This window comes from Patagioenas fasciata, chromosome 20, assembly GCF_037038585.1.
Source record: "Patagioenas fasciata isolate bPatFas1 chromosome 20, bPatFas1.hap1, whole genome shotgun sequence".
NCBI classification, from domain to species: Eukaryota; Metazoa; Chordata; class Aves; order Columbiformes; family Columbidae; genus Patagioenas; species Patagioenas fasciata.
Window position 1 is genome coordinate 1,821,906 of NC_092539.1, and position 19,267 is coordinate 1,841,172.

At 55.1% G+C, this 19,267-nt stretch overlaps 1 protein-coding gene across 1 annotated transcript; it reads right to left on the reverse strand.

Annotated features, from left to right (window-relative positions):
• Nucleotides 1-1,734: 1,734 nt before the first annotated feature.
• LOC136110506 (ectonucleoside triphosphate diphosphohydrolase 8-like) lies at nucleotides 1,735-18,141 on the reverse strand. Its single transcript, XM_065853974.2, has 10 exons — nucleotides 18,042-18,141; nucleotides 9,759-9,895; nucleotides 8,779-8,896; nucleotides 8,110-8,260; nucleotides 6,908-7,067; nucleotides 5,883-6,116; nucleotides 4,608-4,874; nucleotides 4,025-4,135; nucleotides 3,231-3,368; nucleotides 1,735-2,260 (listed from the first exon to the last, which is right to left on the reverse strand). The coding sequence occupies exons 1-10, from the start codon at nucleotides 18,139-18,141 to the stop codon at nucleotides 2,078-2,080; spliced, it is 1,599 nt and encodes a 532-aa protein (XP_065710046.2). The 3' UTR covers nucleotides 1,735-2,077.
• Nucleotides 18,142-19,267: the final 1,126 nt, after the last annotated feature.

Genomic DNA, 19,267 nt, shown 5'->3' on the forward strand with positions numbered 1-19,267 from the left:
GCCAAGAACAATGCCCCATAGTGTAAGTGGAGGAAAGGTGGGGAAACTGAGGCACAAGTGTGGTGAGACAAGGTGGAGTACGCTCCTGGTGCTCTTGGAGTTCCTGCCGTGTGGGAACAGAACCGTTTCTGCCTGGGAAAGGTGGTGACCATCACTGCTGGCAGCCCAGTGCACCCAGGACTCAGCCCGAGCGAAATGGTACCAGAACAATACCGGCTAGAGAGTTCTGGATGCTCCAGAATATGAACTCGGGAATCCTAAGGATGGCTACAGTGAACAAACACTGACCGAAGTAAACGATCTTGCGATCCTATAAACAGCAATCCTGAAGTGAGAACCTGAGAGCTCTCCTGGATCATGGTGGGCTCATTCTCGAGGTGGGAAACCCTCAGAGGCATCTCATGATGAACTGACGTTGTGAAGCTGTGGGCAAGGACAGATTCCTCGAGTTTCAATGAATCACCCAATAAGGAATGCCAGTGCGTTGAAGTGAGCAATTTGTTTGAGAGGGACATTTTATAGGTATACTTCCACCTGTATTCCACATACATATGCACAAAGCTACAGGTTAGTGTGTATGAATATATTCAAACATCCATGGATTAATGTATGTGTGTGTTTATAGATTCATACATAAGCTTTTAATCATACCTCTGTGTGTGTCTGTATGTAAGTGAATTAACTTTCTCTTTTGTGAGTACGGTGTGACCCTTGACATCAATGAATCTATAATCAAGTTGCTATTTTAATTATAACAAATCCCATTGAATTGTTTTAAACAATTTTGTTAAACAGCTGTGATCTACCACAATCAATTTTAAAGTGCTGCTAAACCAAAACAGTTTTAGCATTCCATTCTGTGATGTGATGGGACAACGTTGTCTCCAAGAAGATGATCAGGAACATGGATCCATTTATTACAGAAGAAAGATGATGAGATGAGATTGAGATTGAGATGAGATGAGATTGAGTTTGAGTTTGAGATGAGATGATAAGATGAGATGAGTGAGATGAGATGAGATGAGATGAGATGAGATGAGATTGAGATGAGATGAGATGAGATGAGATGAGATGAGATGAGATGAGATGAGATGAGATGAGATGAGATGAGATAGATGATGAGATGAACCCTCTGGGGAGGCATGGACCATGCTTCCAACTTTGGATGCCACAACTATATGAAAGGAGCATGGAGCCAGGGGGGTCGGGCTCTGCTCCCCAGGAACAAGCGCCAGGACCAGAGGAAACGGCCTCAAGTTGCACCAGGGGAGGTTGAGGTTGGATCTGGGGAACAATTTCTTCCCCAAAGGGCTGTGGGGCATTGGAACAGGCTGCCCAGGGCAATGCTGGAGTCACCGTCCCTGGAGGGCTGGACAGACGGACATGAGGTTCTCAGGGACATGGGGCAGTGCGAGAGCTGGGGGAACAGTTGGACTTTATGATCTTGAGGGTCTCTTCCAAGCAAAGTTATTCTGTGATTCTATGATTCCATGATTTGCCTTCTGTCTCCAAGCCCATCAGATAAGCCCAAACGCTGCACCCTCAGGAGAGCCAGCAGATACCGCAGAGCCTGGCACATCCTTCCACTGCCAGAGCTGCCAGGGACCTTCCTGCTGCTGGTCACCGCAGTCAGAGCCAGCACTGCAGAAAGCACCATGTCACCATGTGCCTGCAGCCCTGCACCAACCATCCAGTGCCCAGGGAGTTCCGCCACGGCCAGGCTGGGTCTCCACAGCCCCACGTGTCAGCCGGTGGGATGTAGGCCACATCTGCCAGGCGTAGTGGTGTCAGGAGGCAGACAGACATGGCTGAGGTTTCTGTGGTGTGTAGGCTGACCCCAGCAGGTCTCCACAGATTGGAGCTCACTGGAAACCTCACATAGTGCCTGTCCGCATGGTGGAGCCAGTCCCATGGGAGGTCAGACCTGAGTTTTTCAGTGCCATAGAGGTTAATGTGCTCAGCGTCATTGACCCAGCCTCAGGCTGCCAGTCATGCAGGTAGGAGTACAGGGTACCCCAGCACAGATGACCCTCCAGCCCTGATGGCACTTGGCAGGCTCCAAAATGCTGCCAGGCTCCTACACCCACAGGAGCAGAAGCAGAGCAACAATCCCCATGGCAAGCGTGAGGATGATGAAGGTGATGGCTGCAGCCCACAGGGAAGGAACGTGCCCCTTCACCTGTGCCGGAGCCTCTGCTGGGATCATGTTGGTGAGGTTCAGCATGTAGCCCAGTGTCCAGCCAATGTCGGCACTCCCCGCCTGCCCGAGGAGAGAGGGGACAATGAGTTATCACTGCAGGGGAGCCACAGCGATGGCACAGGGCCACCTACTCCTGCATGGCCCCAGCAGGGTGCAGAAGCTGCCCCCACACCCAGTGCCACACTGGGATGGGGGCAGGCAGGGCTGTCTGCACCCCAGTTCTCACAGCACCCCGTGTGGGCAGCCAGCTCTTCTCCCCAGCACTGCCTCTGCAAGTGCTTGTGCACGTGGGTCACAACCCCAGGCAGCACTACAGGCTTGGGGAAGAGTGGCTGGAAAGCTGCCTGGCAGAAAAGGACCTCGGGGTGTTGGTGACAGTGGCTGAACATGAGCCAGTGTGTGCCCAGGTGGCCAAGAAGCCACCAGCATCCTGGCTGATACTAGCACTGGTGTGGCCAGCAGGACCAGAGCAGAGATTGTCCCCCTCTACTAGGCACTGGTGAGGCCCCACTTCAAATCCTGGGGTCAGTTTTGGGCCCCTCACAAGAAAGCCCTTGAGGTGCTGGAGCAAGTTGAGAGAAGGGAACGGAGCTGGTGAGCGGCTGGAGCACAAGTGTGATGGGAGCGGCTGAGGGACCTGGGGGGTTCAGCTGGAGAACAGGAGCTGAGGGGAGACCTTCTGATCTCTGAACTGCCTGAAAGGAGCTTGGAGCCAGGGGGGTCGGGCTCTGCTCCCCAGGAACGAGCGCCAGGACCAGAGGAAACGGCCTCAAGTTGCGCCATGGGAGGCTGAGGTTGGATCTAGGGAACAATTTCTTCCCCAAAGGGCTGTGGGGCATTGGAACAGGCTGCCCAGGGCAGTGCTGGAGTCACCATCCCTGGAGGGCTGGACAGATGTGGAGATGAGGTTCTCAGGGACATGGGTTAATGCCAGGGGTGGGTTAACAGTTGGATTCAATGATCTTGAGGGTCTCTTCCAACCAAAATGATTCTATGATACTCCTGCCTGTGGGGTGGGTTTGCTGCCTACCTTCATCTGGAAGAAGATGCTGTTCCAGCTGGTCTCATTGAACTTGTAGGCGTCGAGGAGGAGTGTGAGGATGTAGTTGGCATTGGCGCAGTATTTAGGCAGTCGCTCAGGATTCTCTTCAGGGTAACTAGAAGACAGCTGGGGTGGGGATGTTTTTGGGGAGAAAGGGAGTTATTTGCAGGCAATTCCCATGCAGGGACAATGCCCTGGTGAGTGCCGTATGAGGCACCACGCTACACAGCCACCAGTGTTCAGAACAAGACTCCTGGACCAGGCAGGTGTTTTAGACCTGTCCACACAGGTCTGACCTGTAGGTATTTTAGACCTGTCTTCCTCCTTTGAGGAGGATTTACACTCCATGTGAAAACAGACATACAGGAGCTCCTCCTGCTGCAGGTTCTCCCATCTCAGCCTCCTCGAGCAATGAGCTCCTGCTCTCTGCTCCATGGTGGTCCCAGCACATCTTATCTGTCCCCATTTGACTCATCTGCAGTGTGGTGCCAGCAGCTGGCTCTCCTCTCAGCATCCTCCAGTGCTACAGACCCGCCTCCATCCCCAGTCCCTGTGCTGAGGGGAGGTTTTGCCACCTTCACCTGCCCTGGCTGCCCCTTCCCATCTTGCATGAACAAGAAGGGTCCCCAAGGGTGGGTGCAGGAAGGTTCTGGCTCCCACACGGAGCTCAGGGACAGCTCTGCTGTGTCAGGCACAGCTCAGGAGCCTTGTCCTGGAGGGGTCCCCGCTCCTCCTCCCCCACCCCGGGACTCCCCCACAGCCTCCCATCATGGGGAACATACATCTGCCCAGCTTCTGGTGCAGAAATGCTCGATGGTTGCCCTGACAGTGGCCAGCGACTGCCCCTCGGTCAGGTTGAGAAACTTGAAGTTGTAGTAAAAGGCAGAGAAGGCCTGAAAGGCAAGAGGCAGAAATGTCATTGAGCTACAGTGAAGAAACCCCCACGGCAGCTGCCCCTGTCTCCCTTGAAGCAGGAGATGGCGTTTGTCCTTCCCTGGGTTTGTCCCTCCCTCATATAGTCCCAGGGTGTCATTGTCCATGTCCCACCAGAGATAACGGGCTGGGGGTGTAGGTGCTACAGCAGCACATGGAGCGTGGGCAGAGCCTGAAGGCTCCTCACTAAGCTGTTTGTTTTACTGAAAACTTGACTAAGCAGCTGTTTCATTAACATGATCCGATTTTTGGAGAGCTGGCTGGAAAGCCAGATGCCAGCAATCCCCGGTGAGTCCTGGGGCAGTGGTAACTTGGGAGCTTCTTCCCCTGCTTCTGCTGCAAGGAGGTGACAGTGCCATGGGGCACATGGGGACACCACAGCAGCTGGGGACATGCTCTGCTGGGGAGGTGGGAGGATGGGATTTGCCTTACGATGAACTGCCCGCTGACCGGGGGCTGGTAGATGCCGTCGAAGGTGCAGTCCTGTCTCTGGCCGCACGCCGAGAAGTTGAACAGCTTCTTGATGGCAGCCAGGCAGCCGCTGGCATCACCCCTGCCCTCCAGGGTCACATTCCTGTCACCGAGGGCCAGGTCGCTCTGGTTCGTGCAGGGGCTGGTGTGGAAGGAAGACAGCGAGATGGTTTCGTTGTAGTCTTTTGGGTAGCACGGGTGATCGACGCGCGTGCTGGAGGACGACTCCTGGGAACAGTAAAATCGCAGCTGCAGCCGCCTCCTGACCCTCTCGGTGGCCATGCTGGGTGGCAGGACCCACCCCAGAGCCACAGGCACATCTCCCGCCTCCGCAGCACCTTCTCCTGCTGTGACCCTGCTCTTGTCAGCAACCTGCAGTCCCAGCCTGAGCTCAACACTAATTCTCACTTTGCTTTGTGTCGTTCCCTCTCCCACGGAGACCAACCAAGTTCACGAACTCAGCACGTCTCTCCCCTGGCCAGCAGGACATGTCTGGGGCATGCAAAGCCCTCTCCAGCCCAGCTCCAGCTCCAGCTCCAGCTCCAGCTCCAGCTCCAGCTCCAGCTCCAGCCCCAGGCAGGGACACCTCCTGGGACCTTCCTGGCTGTGCAGCATGAGCAAGCAGCTTGCCAAGGCTGCTCCTCCTGGTGACACGCAGCTCCATGAAGACCCTCTTCTCCTGACATTCCAAAAAATGCCCTGAGAAAGATCTCTGGTCCACTTTTCTCAGGCCTGTGCAGTCACAGAGTAGTTGAGGTTTGGGAGGAGCTGTAGGAGTACCTGTGCCAACTCCCTCCATGACCAGCTGGATCAGACTGCCTTGTCCTGTCAAGCTCTGAACATCTCCAGAGAAGGCAACTCCACAGCATTTTTGGGCCATATTCTGATATTAGACCACTCTTATTGAGAAAAGGTTTCTCCTGCATCTGGCCATAAACTCTCACGTTCCACACATCACCTCTTGTTCTGTCATTTTGCACCTTCGAGCAGAGCCTGGTCCTGCCTTTTCTACCCCCCCGTGCAGGCAGCTGCATGCAGCCAGAAGATCTCTCCTGAGCCGCCCTTTTTGCTTCCCTTGTCTTCTCCACATCTCGTACTCCAAAGAGTCTGTCCCTGCCCTCAGTGCCTGCTGATGGCTCTCTGGAAGAGCACTGCCTGTTCTTAATTAATGCATTAACAAGCCTGTGGTTGGCATCATGAGAGCAGAGTGCCATTACCCCCCAGTTCCCCTCTCACCGCAATTAATTCCTTTGCCAGGTGTTTCAGCATCTCGTTCTGCCCGTAGCAGAGGTAGCTCTGTGTGTAGATGTTGTAGTCATATCCATACAGTGTGAGCTTGGAGGCTTCATTCCAGTTTATCACTGAATCCTTGGGCACAAAGCTGATTTGAGTCGATGCTCCTCCAAGATCCAGTGCTCCAAAAATGTTGGCTGCCTCTGGATGAAGCCACGTGTGTGCTTTGGGGGAGTACTGCCAAAGGACGGGAGGAAGAGGAGTAGTGCACGGCTGGTCTTAGCATGAGCAAAATCCTCATTCCATTGAAGTCAACAAGGTTTTGTTACTAAATTCAATGGGTGTTCAATTCAATGATTTCTGCAGGTGAGACCCCACTGTCTGTCCTGCCCAACCAGCCTGGCCATTTAGTAGAGCCATTAAAACCAGAGATGGACCTGTCTGTTGGATGTGCAGCGTGCTGTGGGCTCCATGGCTCCGAGGCACCAGTCCCCAGACCAAAGTGCTGGTGGGGACCTGGCCTGGAGGGCTGCCCTTCCCGAAGAGCAGTTGCAGAGGTACAGACAGACAGAAACCCCCTGACAGCCCGACGGTGCCGGCACCGTGGGGAGCTGTGGCAGTGCTGGGACAGAGGGTGGCAGGGAGGAGGTTTGGTTCAAGCTTTGTTCAGACCAGCACATTGAACCAGGTCTGGGGCCTCCCTGTCCCACTCAGAGATGGACCTTCCTGGGCAGCAAGGCCAAGCCTGGCAGAAACAAACTGGGCTGCATGGCCACCCTCGCTGTCCCCAGGAGACACTGTGGCCACATGGTGTGGCGATGTGCCCTCAGCTTTTACTAGGAACACCCCCATCCCTAATTTCTCCCCCTTCTTTCACTGCAGACAAGCCAGAGCATAACCAGCTGCTTCCCCACGGTCGTTCCTGAAAGCCACGAACCCAGAACTTTCCTTCTGTGACCAGCAAGCTTCAGAAAAATCAGAAAAACTGTATCAGCAAAGAAGGAGTGGGCGTTTCACCCTTCTCCCACCTTGGTGAAGGAGTCCAGCAGGTAGTTGATAGTGATCCAGCCATACGCCCCCTCCTCCTCTCCCGTGAGGATTCGAGCCCCTTTGAAAGCCATGGGGTACTCTTGCATGGTTTTAGCAACTTCGGCCAGGATTTGGTCTGCGGCTGAGCTGTTCTGTTCCCTAAGAAGGACTCAAAGGTCAGCACACATACCCAGCTGTATCAGTACTCACAGGGAACACAAGGGAACAGTCTGTTTTTTTCCCAGTTCCACATACTCTAGTTTTTTTACAACAAGCAGTTTGTGTGAAATGATGTTTCCTGCTACATAACTTATCAAAGCTGCTCATACAGCATAAACCCCAGCTGTCCAGACTTGGCATCACGAATCCAGGAGCAATAGCAACTCTTCCCTGCAGTGCAGTTTGATCGCAGTCACAGCTCTGCCAGACCACCCTTCCCTATCAAAGTATCTCCATAGTGCTGGAGGCCAGAGGGGATTGTGCTGCAAAGCCCAGGTTTGAACATCACCCACTGATCGCACCAAAGCCAGGGCTGGCTTCTGAGCTCCAGTGGGTCTTTCGGGAAGGTGCCAGTCTGGTTTCAGACCTCTGGGTGAGGGAAGATGTCTCGGGGCTGCTGGTTTTGCTTGCCCTCTGAAGTGAGTAACCTTCAGGCTGTGACCCAGCTCCTTCCCAGGGAAGGGGTCTGACTGCCAGGGCACAGATATAAGTTTTGATATCTGTAACCATAAAACCAAGAGCCATGAAATGAAACTTGGCATTTGCAGAGAGCTAATGGGGGCTGGTGAAAGGTGAAGGCAGGTCCTGCAGCACCTTGTTGCCTCCTAACTCTGCCTTGTTCCACCCCCTGCACCCATCCATCTGGGCAGATGACACATCACCTGGTGCCATCTCAACTCCCTCGTATTTATGCAATAATGAAGAACAAGCAAAGAGCTCTGAGAAGCATTTCTTGCTTGGAACTGGGCCAGCAGCACCCTCCTGGGATGTGGGGATGCCAATGGACCCCTCTGAGCAGCCTCAGGGCCAATAGCTCAGGACAGCGCAGCCGCTCCAGTGTCCCCACTGGGCTGCCTTGTCTCCATCCCCAGTTGCTCACGGCAGCATGAGAGCTGGGAGCTCCTGTCAGCCCAGCCCCGTGCAGGACACGGTGTCCTGGCAGTGGTCACTGCTCCGTCACCCCCACACCCCACAGCGATACCTCAGTAGCCTCATGCCTGCTGTTGCTCCAAGATACACTGGGACATCTCTCCGGTTTGCAGCAGGAACAATCTTCAGGGCTTTATCCAGGCACTCCCTTAGGGAATCACCGGCTTTTGGGGGATCGTTGGCATAGCTCGATATGCCTTTCCCTGGAAGAGACTCAGGCTGGCACAGGCTGAAGGGAATGATTTGGGACAAGGATGTGGGAGCAAGAGGGCACAGAGCAGTGAGGTCTGTCACCTCTTAGCAACCAAGCATGCTTCTCCATGACTGACCCATGCTCACGTTCCTCTTCTATGGATCCCCTCATCTCCCATGCTTTCAGGAGTGTCCCCAGCTCTGTGGGTAAGACCTTCCCCAGCCAGGATAGTAGCTTGGGTGGCTGGGGGCAGTCCAAGGTGGAGGAATGAAAATCCAGAGCAACACCAAGGTGTGTCCATCCCACCAAGTGCGTGGGCACTACATGGTGCTGAGTGCCCTCCAACCACGAGCAAAGCCAGTGGGGAGTCAGGGGCCACCCTGCCTGAAGCCGGGCTCCCCACCATGCCAGCAGTGACAGCCCGATGGACAGAGCTGACCAGCGTGCACAGGTCAGCAAGGGGGAGGCCAGGTCATCCCACCCACCGCACGAACACGTGGGGCAACACCAGGGCTGGGGGACACTGACCCTGGATGTCACAGGACAAGCTCTGGCTGACCACGCCGGTGTTGTTCTTCTTGTCTGAATCCCACTCATAGACAAACAGAGAGGTGTGGGATAAGCCTGCGTCAAACACCATCCCATACTGGAAGGAAAAAACGTGACACCATCATTACCGTGCTGGTGGGAGGAGCAGCAGCACACCCCTGGCCCCACCACAGCCCTGCCAGGGTGGTCAGGTCAGAAGATGCCCCCAAAACCACCTCTGTAGGGCAGAGCTGTCTGCTCCATGGCAGAGCAGAGTGGTGACAGTGTGTGGCCTCAGCACGGGTGTTGCTCACAGCAATCGAGGGACTTTTTTGTTCCCTCTCCTGAAGTCTGTACAGCAACACCAGCTCACACAAACATTTTATTGGTTGTTTCCTCACGCTTTTGTAAAAAATTTTTTCTTGCTTACATATCTTTCATGTCTATGCTGGTCCAGGAGCACCCAGCCATGTGTCTCTCCCCGTAAAGCCCCCCATCTCGCCCCAAAACCTCTTCCAGCAGCTGAGGTGCGATGCCAAGCTGCAGGGAGGGGACGGGGAGCAGCTGCCATGCTCGTGCTGTGGTGTGAGCGGGGTGGGACAGGCTGGGGGAGCTGGCAGGAGCTAAGGCCGTGGGGAATTGTGTCACCCTGCGGTGCAGTGTCCTGGGAGGGCAGAGGGAGTGGGGCAGGGCTGTGCCCTCCGCATCTGCCCCAAAATAAGCTCCTCAAAACATGTCAAACACACAGCATGGTGGCTAGTTTCAGTGGAGGCTTCCGTCCCTGACTTGGAGGTGACCAGGCTGCATTTCTTCTGTCTGCATCTTGAGATGGCAAGGAAACACCCACCCAGCTACTACAAGGCAGGTCCTACCACGTCCTCCTTCACCTCTTAACCCTGAAGAACAGCTGTTGTCTCTGAGAACCTGCCCAAGGTGACCAGTGTCTGCAGTGGTGCTCAGGGACCCCCTTTTGGGCTCACCTTGACTGTGGGTGGCAAGGTGACATCTTCAGTCTTCACCAGGCTGAGAACAAGGGCAATGATGGAGAGTGCAACGAGCGCCCCGACGATGGCAGCAGAGAAGTGCTTCTTGTTAGTGAACATCACGGTGAAACCTCCTGCAAACTCAAACCCAGGAGAAAGGTGTTTGGACATGGCCAGCTGGGAACACCGGGCAGCGAGAGCTGCCAGATCAGCTCCAAAGGCTGTCCCTGGGCTGACAGTGTCTCCAGCTGTCTAACTCAGAAATCCTGGTGGATAATCGGATCTTTGCCTGGGAAAAGCAATATCAGGATAAAATAGCGGGGGGCTGGAGGAAGGAGAGGCTGGCGGCCCAGCAGCCTGGCACGGCCGTGATGGGGTCGGATCTGTGCTCCAGGTCCTGCAACCCCTCCTGCTCGGGTCAACACTACCAGGAAGGAGCAAAAGAAGCACGGCACCAAGCAGAGGAGGGCATGGGAAAGGTGATTTTATTTTACACAAAGTAAGGTCAGCTCACCTGCCGGCACACCCAGAGCCGCGCACCCAGGTGTGTGCCCGGGTGGGATCGCTCTGAGATGGTTTTTGAGCCCTTGCTCTGTGCTCCTCCGCTGCCAGCAGCAAACCCAGCTTGGACTCGTCTTTTATATCCTTTGGAAGTGGATCTTACTTGAAAATCTTTTCCCCATTATTTTATCTCAGACCTAATCAGTCTTAGCCAAAACTCTTTAATATCTGTTCCCTTGTTTGTGTTACAGGTATATTTATCGCTCAGCTCAGCATCTTCCTGACACCTTATCTTTGGCCAATTAGTCCCTCCTCCTCATTTGAATGAAATCACACATAGGAGCCCTGCAGTAACTAGCACACCCCTCTCCTGTTAACCCTTATCTCCCTGTTTCTTTGTACTTTGACACACACGTTTCTGTTCTCCCCTTGCTCTCACCAGTCTTAATATTTCCATTACAAATCTCTACAAGGTCTATAAGAGGTGAGAGTGATATTTTCAGTATCCAATGCCCTGAGATCACACACAGAGTGGCAGGTGTCTTGATAATAAGTTTTATTACAACGAGAAGGAAAATCCCGTCAGAGGAGGAGAAGGATGGCCCTGCCAGGGAGATCTCAGCAACACTTGCTGAGCTTTGTCAGGGATCACACAAGAAACCAAGAGGGCCAAGAAGTCTTCACGGCCCAGCTGGGACTGTGGTGACCCCTTCCCCATGTGTCACCCAGCTTCTGGTCCCTGCAGACCTGAGCACCCTAAGGAGAATCAGAGCAGCGAGGGGCACTCAGGTTCCTGCAGCCTCCAGCAGCCTCCAGCAGCCTCCCATCTCTACGGGTATGCGTCTGAGGCTCAGTGGCACAGACAGGGTGTCACATCCAGCACAGAGGGTGTCACATCCAGCACAGGGGGTGTCACATACAGCACAGAGGGTGTCACATCCAGCCGCAGAGCCCCAGCCCCTGGGACAGGGAAAGCTGGTGGATGCGGGAACCTGCTCTCTCTGGGTGACACTGCAAAGCTGCTTCCTACTGATTCAGCTCCCTGACAAGAGGCTGCCCAGGCTATCACAAGGGTGATCTGGATGAAAAGATTCAGTTCCCAGCTGCCTTCTCTCAGCTGAGTCAAACACAGTGATGCCAGAAAGGAAAAGCGTGCTGGGAAGCCCTCATTGCATGCATCCTTCCTTCCCTGAGACTGGAGGGACGGTGGTTTCCGAGGTCCGGCTGTGTGCACGGAAACCAAAGCACCACCCTACAGAACGAGGGCTACAGCAGTCCCCGGGGGTTTCTGTCTCAGATCACATCTCTCTGCAGCTCGCACCGAGCTGGGTGCCTGTGCCATGCCCTGCTGCAGGCCGGCCGGGGCTTGGACCTCCACGCCAGTCCCTCGCCCCATGGCAATGTCCTTAGTGTGGCTCAGGTGCTGGTGGGATGGATGGCTGGAGGCCAGAGGATGCCACCATCCCTGCATCCCCACCTCCACACAGCACACAACCTTTGGACTCAAATGGCTTCACTGGAAGGGGTCAAATGAGTGTCTGCTGCCTTCCCAGGTTTGGAAATCCCCCACAGCGGCTGGGCCAGGGCTGTCCTGAGCCAAGGGACTCATCCCCATGCAAGACACACAGCACTGACCAGCCCTGGTCCCTCCTGGACCTGCAGCACCGTGGCTGTGTGCACCCAGAGCCCACCAAACCCTCTGGCTGCTGCTCCAAACCTGGGCTGAGCAACTCAGTTTCAGTTTGCTTTTTACTCAGTTGTCAGTTTACTTTTCCTGATTCTTCCATAGTAAATAAATAGTTCCAGAGGCTATGTGATAAAATCTTAATTTCCTCTCACACCAGAAGGACAGGTAATGATTTCCTAGCTGGGAGGGAGCTGTGGTTTCCCTCAACTTGTGGTGACTCCATCTGCTCATCCCAGGCAGCGGGACTGTCTGAGCTGCTGTTTTTGTCCCCGTTCCCAGGAATTTGGGTCTCTTTGCCAGGTTCAGCCTTTTGGCAAACCTGCTGCCACCAGCCAGGGCAAGCCCAGTGGGGAACGGCCCTGATCCACGTGAGCACAAGGGCAGCGAAGGATGGACTTTGCTGGCACTAAGGTGACGCAGCAGTCACTGGCCATGGTCCATGGCAGGCTCTCCTGGGCTGTCCAAAGAAGGGGTGGATGGGAGGGCCGTGGGTCTGCATCCAGCCTGCAGCTTGTCCCAGTAGGGAACTGGGGTGCAGCTGGGGCCACACGCCAAATGCTGCCTTTGCAATGCTTCCAGGTCCACCACTGCAGCCTCTGAGAGAAAAGGACCCCTCATGAACGGCAGGTGGGGACATGTGTCATCACAGGGACACATGGCACTGTGGTCCCACCCGTGTTCTGTGTTACCTCCTCAGGGTTCTGGTCCCTCGAGGAGCTGTGTTCTCTCCAAGGGACCTTGGAGCAGCCCTGAAGCTTGGGAACTGCAAGAGCCCTCGATCACCCATCTTCCATGGACCTGGGCCTAGCAAGGATGGCAGGACCAGACTCAGCCCAGCTCCTGGGATGGGCACAGCCCCAGAGGCTTGGAAATTGGGGCCGAGCTGCTCAGAGCACCCTGTGGACACCACGGAGCAGAACGTGGGCAACTGCACCTGGTGGTACTTTGTTCACCAATGTTTGTGGCACACAAGTTCCTTAACGTGGGCAGATGTATCCGCTCCCTCCAGAGCAGCCGCACACCTCACAGCCATGTGTGAGGCCAGGAGACATCCCCCATCCCTTCATCCAGCTTCTGGGGTCCTGAGCGTCCACCTTCCTCTTGGGAGGAAATGTGGATGTGCAAAAGCAGAAGAACCAGTTTCACCAGCACTTTCCTTGAGCAAACAGCCTGTCTGTCGCCGGAGGGCTGGCTGGGCTCAGGGCAGAGCTGTGGGACGGGGCTGTTCCTGAGCAGAAGGAATGTGGCACCGCTGGGTCTGGGCTCAAAGAAGCTCTGGTTTGAAGGGCGCTCCTCCACCTGCTGCCGTTCTCCATGTCCCCGAAACCCAGCGCGAGCTGCAGCCTCTGAGCTGCCCAGCCTGGGGAGACCAGGAACCCCCGTTCTCCCACCATCCCCTTTCCTGGCGCCCAACTGCCATCCCACAGAACCCCCAGGCTGGATACAGCAGTTGGAGCCAGAACAGAGGCTTCACTGGGAGAGGTAACATTATTTATAAACAGTTCAGTTAAAAAATCTGATAAAAGGTAATACTTCTTCAGTTTACACTAGATATTCCTGGGCCAAGTCACAAGTAATGGCTTCATAACTTTATTGACAGAATCCTCCCTGCAAAAACTTTAGGGCAACAAAAAGGTGGTGGCAGGAGAAGGTTCAGCAAGCTGGGGGAGGCAGACCCCATGAGCCCCCTCGGCACCAAGCAGAAGGTTCACTGGAGACCATCTTCCCAAACTTGCATCATGTCCCCAGCACCTGGCATAGCACACAGCCCCTATTGCACCCTCACCTGCTCCCTTGATAGGCTAATTAGGAAATTACCTTAGCTTTTACTTCCTCCTGCTGAACGGCTTGAGCGCTGGCCCCTTCTCCTTCCACTGTGGCACTGCAGGTTGGAGAAGGCTGTTTCCCCTCATTCCTGCCCCATGTGCACCCTGTAGCCTCTCCCAGGCGATGCTGGGCTCTGGCAGGGTGGCAACACGCTGTCTTTGTGCCACGCACAGTCTGGTCCTCAATCTTCTTTGGGCGATCCCACCCAGAGGGGTGTCCGCCTGCTACAGCATGGGCCGGGTCTCAGGGTGACGCAGTGCCCGAGCATGGAGCTGGTGCCCAGCACAGAGCAGCACCCGCTCTCATGCTCCGCGCGGGCCCTGGGTGCTGACGAGCCCTGTTTGCCTTCGGGACATGCCCTGGTGAGAGCTAAATGTGCTATTTGCTCCTAACTGAAAAAGTGACCTAGATGTCTCATTCTTATGATTGCAAGTGGACAAATCTGTTACGGAGAAGTATGACTAGAGTACACACACCCCTATTTGATCTGCTTTGGCATATGTTTCTTTGTCCATGCCCCTCGACGTGACTCTTTGAGACCCAGAAGGAAGTTGCGGGGCCGGTGTGGAGGCGCTGCGGTGTTGGAGCCCGGCCATTACTGCCACTCACTGGGGTGACTGGTGTTTGTGAAGTGAGATCACCTCCACTGCCAGCATCTTCCCCGCGCCTTCTGAGAGGAAAACACTCTGACTCAGGGTCATAAGAGAGTCTCTCATTTCCCTGCCATTTAATTTCTGCACCAGAAGGTCATTCCAGCTCTGGCTGGGAGGTGCAGCTGGTGGCTCTGTGCCCGTCCCATGTCTCTGGGTGAGCTGCGTTGCATGCTCCTGCCTCCCGTTTCCCTTCCAGTTGGACCCTGGGTTTTGCTGCACCTTGTCCCAGCAAGCACCAGCTCCAGCCCCCCTTCCAGCCCGATTCCAGCAAGACTGGCAGAACTGGGGCCATTTAAAGCTGCCTTTGAGGTGCCCACACCTGCTGTTCCCAGCTGGCAAACAGCAGACCAGACCTTTCCTCCTCTCTATCATCTTTCCTGGTGTGTATCATTAAAAACATGCCCCACTTGCCCTGACAGTGACTGTCTCGGTGCCACCTGTCAGCTGTGGGTGCTCTGGGGCAGGGACATGCCCTGTGCCACCACAGACACCCCAGCCCTTTCCCCTTTCCTGTGCACAGCTACAGCACAGTGGCTGTTGGCCCTGGGGTGCTCGGATGGGGCTTAGCACCATCCTCGTGAGATCTCCAAGACTGATGATATCAATAAAAATATCAGTATTTCAATATTGACAATGCCTGGGGAGTGGACACCTGCTGGGATGAGAACGAGCTGCCTGATGCTGCAGTGCTGGGCTCCGCGTGTGCTGAGATGGAGGGACTTGGAGCAGGGATGCTCCAGGAGGTTGAGGCTGTTAGCTGCTGGCTCACCAGCTGTGTCGCTGGGGGGTGAGAGCACCAAGGCGGAAGGTGAGGTTGGGGTGTCTCAGATCTGGCTCCCGAGAGCCCCAGACAGGGGTTCTCCTCAGGCCCTGGGCATCCTGAGGGTTTTTTCTTCCTGAGATCAGGGAGCACACGGAAATGGGGATGAAACACCCTCAGGGCAGGTTTTCCCTTTCCTGAGTGTCACAGTGAGTGCTTGAGGACAACACAGGAGGGAGATTGAGGTAACCAGCTCTAGAGATGCTTGATTGCCTCCAACGCAATCAGCAGGGCCATAAGGAAACAAGGCAGAAGCTGAAAGCGTGACGTGATGGAGGTGTCCCTCAGCAAATGCTGGAGGTTATTTGCAGTAAACCAGGAAGCCCTTTGGCTATGGGAGGTCTCCGTTGAGCTGCCAAACTGGTTTGGACAAGGGCAGCTAGCAGCATAATGTACATTTTAAAGCATTTTAAATTGAGGGTGGTAAATTACTGAGGATGGCAAAGTACTGGCCCAGGTTGGCCAGAGAGGTGGTGGATGAACCATCCCTGGAGACATCCCAGGCCAGGCTGGATGGGGCTCTGAGCAACCTGAGCTGGTGAAGATGTCCCTGCTCATGGCAGGGGGAACTGGAGGAGCTGGGAAGAGCCCTGCAACACAAATCATTCTGTGATCCTATGATGGAGACAGCTCCCCTGGCCACAGTGGTGGATGAGCTGTGGACAGCCAGACACCCCATATCCCCTCACCCCTGCTAGGTCATCTCATGTCACTGAGCTGTGGTGTTCTGCAATACCTCACTCTCCTCAAAGTTTCGGCAAAGCTCCTGAGAAGCTGCTCCAGGGAGGTCACTGCTGCTGCAGCCTCCTGTCCTTCAGGCTTTCCTCCTTCCTGTGCCCCCGCCATCCTGGCTGCTCCCTTCTGGGCTTTCAGCACTTGCTCTGCACTTCTCATCACCTTTCCGAAAGTGGTGACTCAAAATGGGTCTGCGCTTTCAACCACAACCTTGCCAACTCTCTTAAATTATTCCATAAAAGTTATAGATGAAGTCCTGGGAAGACCAGCCCTGAAACTGGGGGCTGCGATAGCTCAGAGCACCCAAGTCAGGACAGAGACCCATGTGCTCCTAAGGTGATATTTGCTTTTGCACACATTGGGCATCAGCCAGGGACACCCCAAAGCCAATTCTGGATCCCACCTACCCAGCAGCTGACCCATGTTCCCCTTCCTAAGGGTTCGTGGTACCTTGGGCTTATCCTCTCACTCGGCTCCAGAGTGGCTGTCACCCAGGTTGTCAGGTTGGTAGCATGGTTTCTTGACAAATCTAGACCAAATGCTACTTATCTCTTCATTTTCTAGGTGCTCTCCAATAACTTTTTGATTGCTTGTCCCAATGTTCCCAGCAGTTAGAAGTTGAGCTAAGAGCACTGCAGTTTGCCATTGCATACATGAATGTAAGATGCCTCTAACATCAGAGCTTATTGGCAAACAAAAAGACTAAAAAAAAAAAACACACTAACCCACCAAAAAAAAAAAAAAAAAGAAAGAAGAAAAAAAAAGCAAGCTAAATGGTGTTGTCAGATGGTGCCTCCTGTCCCCATGAGCTCTGGGCAAGGCAGGACACTGCCCACCACCCCAAGGCCCTTCTAGTGAAGCAGCTCCCAGCTCCTGACCAGAAGTGCCCCCCCATGTCATGATGGTAAAACCACCACCGCTGAGCAGGTCACACTGTCCCCAGGTGCTGCCAATGTCCACAAAGAGGTGGAGGTCCCTGGGACTACCAGTTCCCCGCTGTCTCCTTTGGGAGCCCTCATGCGCCTGTGGTAGCTCAGGTCATGCTGGACACTTGTCATTCTCACACATGAAGCCCAGTTGAGCTGTCCTGGGCTGGGCTCTGGTCCGGGGATGCCATATGGACATGGGGACATCAGTGTCATCTCCCTCCATTGCAGCCATTCCCAAATTCCAAGTCTCTCTAAGAGCTGTCCCTGCCCCAGCAGGAGCTGGGACACATGGAGTGGGGTGACAGCTGGCACTGTCTCTCCAGTACAGTGATGCTGGTTCAGCACTTCTGGTTCCCTGCACGGGGCCAGGGTGAGACCAGGCTGTATGGAGGCTCATTGCCCGTGGCCCTGGGGGTTTGGAGGGGTGCAGGGCTGTGGCACCCACCGGTGTCCGTGGCACCGGCACAGGGAAGCCAGAAGCCATGTCGCTCCCCCAGTGTGTCCGCAAGGCCAAACCTCTGGGCTGGGGTGTTCCTATAACACGTACTTTTATCTGGGGAGCTGCAGTGGGGTTTGGGAAAGGCCCAGCTGGCAGTGATATCCACCTCACCCACCACAGGAACAAAAACAAACGTAGAGGTGAGATTTGTACCTTTGTCACAGCGTATTCCAGACTGTAAGAGTCTGTTGGCCCCAGACTTGAGGAGCCTTGTTCCCCAAGCCGGGGAGCATCAGGAGCCCCATGGCTCACACTGGGCAGTGGCTGGGTGTCAGGGGCTGTGCCCTCCAGCCACGTCAGCTGGCACAGGGTCAAGCAGGATTTCACCAAGGGGGATGCTCCCAGAAGGGTGGGAGCAGCTTTTCAGCTGGTCTGCATCACCCTGGCCACAGCATCACACTGTGGGACATGAGTGTGGGGAGTTTTGCTGCAGGACTTGGTGGCCCTGGGCATAGCAGGTGACTCCTTGGCATGAGGAGTGAGACCTGGGAAAGGGTTCAGCTGGTCCTGGCTGACAGGTGTTCCAGCCACACAGGTAGTTCCTGCACCCCTGAGGGTAGCACCCCAAGTGCTGCAGTTTGGCAACATACCACCCCGCGTCCCCAAATTCACCTGGAAGGGTGCCTTACCTTGGAGGAGCAGGGTGCTGGCTCTTCTCCAAAGCCGCTGAAAAATTCTGAGAAAGCAGGGCAAACCCCGCCGGGGCTCAGCACCAGAAAATGGCTCCATTCCTCTGCCAAGTGTTGCAGCGAGGCGGAAGGATGCGTTCACGTCTTCGATCTTTTCTTGTTTATTTGTTTGCCCCTTCTTTGGTTTAATTAGCTGAGTGGTTGGGGAGCTGTGGGAGAGGCCAAAGACACTTCAGTGAGTGTCCCCTCCTGACTCAGAGGCTTTGCTGCTCCTCCTGCTCCTCTCTGCCTTCACCTACCACATCCCGCACCCTCTGCAGCTCCCGTTCTTCATGCCCGTCAGCAGACACTGGCTGGGCCCCCACACACTGCCCCAGCCTTGCTCCCTGCCCCTTTCCCCAGCCCTCACCCTCTCCAGACACACACGAGTGACCCTGTGGCTGCTGGTGACAGAACATAGAATCCCAGAATCATTTTGGTTGGAAAAGACCCTCAAGATCATTGAGTCCAGCCGTAAATACCTGTGGCTGCAGGTGATGCAACATCCTTGGTTTGTGTGCTTGGAGTGACCAGGCATGTTGTGGGCCCAACCGCAGCACGGGGACACCGGCAGTGGGGATGAACTCACGCTGCTGTGCGGTGGGAGAGGACGCGGAGCAGCCAGCTCTCCTCCTCCCGGCTGATGTGTCCTCGGTTTGCTGCAGCTCAGCCCGTGTCAGCAAATTGCTGGCACCAAGCGGACAGACCAGAAGAGTATCTGGGGACATTATAGCCACACCTTGGTGACACGGAGCCCTGGAAAACCACATCACAAGGTGAAGCAGGAGCCGAGCAGCTCGTATGAGGCAGCTCCCAGCGCTCGGGACCCAGCACCACCTATGGGCGTGCAAGGACAGAGCAAGACAGGTGCTCCCATCCTCTACTTCCAGCAGGAGACCCTGGCACCAGGCCAGGCCAGGCCACCTACTGTCACAGGGGACATGGACCCAGGGCCGGAGCCAGGTGACACCTGAACAAAGGCTGGTGGGGAGCAGGTCACACCACACATCAGGAGCTAAGCCCCTGTATGGCCCAGTCTGGGCTAAATCCGTGTCAGTTTATGGATGCTGCCAGATCAGGCCGCTGGTTCTCCCACCGCTGTTCTGTGACAGCCAGGACAAGCTGACAGCAGCGTCAAGGGACATCCATTGTCACCTACAGGAAACTTCCTCACATTGTCCCTGTGC

Excerpts from the sequence above, each read along its gene's own strand:
- LOC136110506 (XM_065853974.2), bottom strand. The coding sequence starts at position 18,141 with ATGGAGCCATTTTCTGGTGCTGAGCCCCGGCGGGGTTTGCCCTGCTTT. Across the intron at positions 8,261-8,778 it reads CTTGTCCTGTGACATCCAGG|GGAAAGGCATATCGAGCTAT; the intron begins GTCAGTGTCCCC and ends AGTCTCTTCCAG. Across the intron at positions 4,875-5,882 it reads TGGCAAAGGAATTAATTGCG|GAGTCGTCCTCCAGCACGCG; the intron begins GTGAGAGGGGAA and ends TACTGTTCCCAG.